General features: G+C 32.7%; 1 protein-coding gene across 1 annotated transcript in view; it reads left to right on the top strand.

Annotated features, from left to right (window-relative positions):
- Window positions 1-4,472, top strand: part of LOC111618026 (AP-1 complex subunit mu-1-like) — a 60,401-nt gene that overhangs the window by 55,612 nt on the left and 317 nt on the right. Inside the window, exon 20 of the mRNA XM_023359445.1 lies at window positions 4,280-4,405. Coding sequence (XP_023215213.1) covers window positions 4,280-4,405 — 126 coding nt within the window. The remainder of the gene's footprint in view (window positions 1-4,279; window positions 4,406-4,472) is intronic.

Consider the following 4,472-nt stretch of genomic DNA (forward strand, 5'->3'; position numbering starts at 1 on the left):
GGGGTAGATGGTCTAGGGTCACAGTTCCCAAAAATTGACAAACGGCAGTGCTCTTGTGCGAGGGTGTGTTGTTGTGCAGCAGTGTCCAGCTTCCTTGAGCACAATACTCTGGCCGTACGTGTAAAATTTGTTTCCAGAGACGTTCCAAAATACCCAAATAATAATCTCCAGTAACATTCTGGCCATTTGGGACAAATTCTTTGTGCACGATACCAATCCACACCCAACTCATTCACACGCATATAATGTTCCATCATCTTGCATTCATATCATATTCAGTGAGTGCTCTCAACTGCCCCACTCCAGGGTTATGGTAGGTTAGTTTAGTTAGTGAGTAAGTTAACATTTAAAAAAATAAATAAATATAAAAATTTTGGGGTCTTGCTCGTTTGTCTCTGTCAGTCTGTTCATCTCATCTAGTTTGTCATTATGTTCGTTTGCTTTTTGCGCTGTCTGTCTAGCTGTCAAGTAATATTAAGATTTGTGATCGTGTTCGGTTTTATTAGTAGGAAGACTTATATCTACTTAATACTAACAGCCACTTGGCACTGACTTCTACACTTAGCTATTTGTGGAGGCACTCAGTTATTGGTCTTCGTTACACTCGGGTTTTCTTTTAGACCCTTTGGGGGACTATGGCCTTGCAGCCTAAAAACTGCATGCCAACATCAAAAATAGAGGTTACTGTAGCCTTATGTATGCTGTTCAGAGGGATCCTACCTTTCTCTACTATCTCCTTCCCGTCCCCTTTCCCTCACCCTCTTTTCTGCCAGCCAAACATTTTGTGTACGGCTGATGGCTTTCTTGTATGTATGTATGTGCACGATACCTTTGGCATCATAAAAACAGACAAGCATGACCCGCAGTTTTTGGAAACAAAGTTTTTTCAATGTGGGCTCATCTGATGACTTCTACGTGGAACTTTGACATTTCGTCAACAGGTCGTATTGGTAGCATCACGTCACCCATGACAATATTTTTGAGAAAATATGGATTGCAGCAAGCCATTTTGATGATGTCCTGAGCTTGCTGAATGCACACTTGGTTTTGATCCTCAGTGAGTGAGTGAGTGTGGAACAAAGTGAGAACAGACCTTACGTTTCTTCAAATGATTATGTAAAATTATTTGGACAGTCCTTTGACACTCCCAACTCCTCTGACAACATTCTACAGGTCGTATTCAGATCCTTTCCTAATTTGTTGCACTTTATCGATGTTACTGTCTGTAGTCGATGTCTTCGGATGACCACTTTTTGGAACATTTTTAATTGATTCCCAGCCATCTTTGAATTGATGAAACCAGTCATAAACTTGTGTCCAACTTAGGCAATCATCCCCATATACTTCTGTCAGTAACTTAAAAGTTCTGGTAAAAGTTTTCTTTAGTTTTATGTAGAACTTAATGTTGGCACATTGCTCCATCGATATTTTCCGACGAGGGTCACGAAATAACCCTTAATTTCATGTCACAGAAAATTGTTATGAACCGATTCAAATCTAATTGCACACGATTGATAATATAACATTCAAAATTTTGAATTTGACCGTTAATGATAGTTGCACCATCTAGTTTTATTTCTAGAGCAAAAGTTCAGTTTCTTTTTAGATAACCTGTGTATATGGTAAAATGATAGTGAGATCATCTTTGAGAGTGATGATCTTTAACACAGTTTAGTGTTGAGTAGAAAAGTTGTGATGTTGTCTTTGGAAATGTCTCTTTAACCTGTGGAGTTGTGTAATCAGTAAGTAGTCATAATAATAATAATAACTAGACATCTAATTTGCCCATTATCATATGTATGTTCAATGAGAGACAGATCTGAAACTGGTCAGTCCATTATTTCAACTTCTTAAATATCCTTCTATGATTATGGGTGGGTGGTATTATCTTCTAAAAATATCATTTAAACAATCAAACATCCTTACTAGACCCGATACGTTTTAAAGCTATACATCAACCAAAGCCGAATATTAGGCCAGAAACAACTATATTACTAATAATTTAATAAACAATTTGACATTAGAGTTAAGCATTAGGCACCATCTCTTGATAAATTTAATAATTATAAATTAAATAAATTATTAAATTAATTTATAATTATTAAATTTATCAAGAGATGGCATCTAACTCTAATGCCAAATTGTTTATTAAATTATTAATAATATAGCCGTTTCTGGCCCGATTAATATTTGGCTTTGGTTGATATATATCATTTAAACAATGCGTATAAAGGTTATGACAACTGGGTTGTCTATACAATTCACATATCTGTAAGCTTTCTTTCATTGTGCCATTAAAGAAATTTAGAGTGCTTTCAGTAATGATAGCAAATCGATCTAAATCATCGTACCAGGGATGGCAGAGGATTGAAGCACAACAATTAGTCAGTTGGACACTCACTCTCCTTATTCATTATCATCATCATTTGGATTCAAAACCAAGACTTGTTGTCAAACATTACTTATACAGACCTCGTTTGCATAGGACAAATGGTATTAACTATCATGTCCTGACAGTTGATTTTAAGCACTTCATTGGGACTTATTAAGTCCAACAGACTGTTGGATATTGCCTATTGTTTATTGTTTGTCAGATGACTTGTTAAGAATTCTGTTCAGATTTGTGTTGCAGTAGTGTTTCTTATGGTTGGAGCCATCAGTCTTTGTGTGGTGTGATTTTCAGAGTACCAGATACTAATCTTTTATGTATATGCCTTCATTGGTCCATTGTTCACATGCTTCAGAGTAGATGGCATCTGCCCATTTAAGCAGAAATTTGGTTGACATATTGAGCATCAAGTTTGTCCTATTATCTGTCTGTCCCCTCAGATTCACACACTTGCTGATAGGTTGGTGAAGGCATTGCAAAGATATTATTTACACGATACAGGACAATGTATTAAAAACGTGATTACATTTCAATATGCTGGGATTTTTCATATTCCAGAAATCATAATAATATGTAAATTTGTGTAATTAATTGTGGCGTAAATAAAAAAATAATTTAACATCCTATTTACATTGGATGTTTTATCAGAAAATTGCAAGAAGAGAGACTAATTAAAATTTCAAAATAGAACTTTTTATTGTTCTTGAATCTGAAGATAATGTTTTCAATTACATTTATTAAATGATTGGTTGTAAATTATTTGCTGGATTAAAGATTGTTGTTTATTATAAAATTATTGCTTCAAAACCAGAAGATATAATTGCCTATTAAATATCTCCAAATACTTAATCCATAAAAAATCAATGTCAAACACCATACTAAAATACTTTTTTTCAAAGAATGACCCTCACTTCTGTGGTAACTAAAAAAAAAATTCAAACAAAACATGTCAAAACTGATTATTTTACTTGCAGTCTGTATATGATTTGTGTGTCAATCATTATGCATCTCTGATCAACTTTCTGATGTTATGACTTTTACATATTGATATTGCATTTTGGTTATTTAAATCTAGAAACCATAGAATTGTTAAGCAGATTCAAGTAGAGAATGTCAATTATGACAAGAAAATAATTGTTAATTTAGCTATTTTGAAGTACGAGTAAGGGCATACATTTGTAGTTAATAATAATAACCACTTAAAATACAAAATATTATACTATTTTGATATTGGTTTTCATCTTTGAAATTTCTGTTATTTTACAAATATAATTCAACACCAATAACTAGTCTTGGAATTTAAAAGACCTTAGAAGAAATATTATTAAAGTTTGTTAATTAACTGATTGCCAAGTCTCAACATCTTTTCCCGAGTACAGTAGAGCATCATTTATCCAAAAGCTGGTTAACTGAAAGCGTTCCAGTTGGCAAATTTAAATTTCCACTAGTGCTGTGGCACTGCAGCACTGGCACTTTTGTGTGGTGCTGAATCGAACATTTTTGATTCTAGATTAACTTCTAAAGTATAATTGTTTTTTGTTTTTATATTCAAACAAAATAAATATATTGAATAAAGAAATAATCTTTAATGATACAATAGCCATGATTATTATTATAAAAATATTTGTTGGGCTTAACATTGACGAAAATTCAATGCAAAGTGACACACAACAGAGAAAACTTAACATGAGATAGGTTAATATATAGGTTAATAATATATATTGTATTAAATGTTGTTTGCTATTATAAAAATATATTCATACTACAGATTTAACTGCTTTGTAGTATGAATAAAGATGGGTAATTTTTTTTTATGTTGTTGACATTATTTTTGTATTTGAACTCCTCAGAATGAAAAGAAATATATCTTTGATTTAAATATTTGTTTAGGGTGGTAAGGAATATTTAATGCGTGCACATTTTGGATTACCCAGTGTGGAAAGTGAAGAGACAGAAGGAAAACCACCCATACAAGTTAAATTTGAAATCCCATATTTTACAACTTCTGGAATCCAGGTAAGTACACATTATTTTTCATTTAAAAAAGATAAATACAACAATTGTTTATTGGATTTATCTTTAG

The sequence above is a fragment of the Centruroides sculpturatus genome, unplaced genomic scaffold (assembly GCF_000671375.1).
Source record: "Centruroides sculpturatus isolate CEXI.00-Female unplaced genomic scaffold, Cexi_2.0 scaffold47, whole genome shotgun sequence".
NCBI lineage: Eukaryota > Metazoa > Arthropoda > Arachnida > Scorpiones > Buthidae > Centruroides > Centruroides sculpturatus.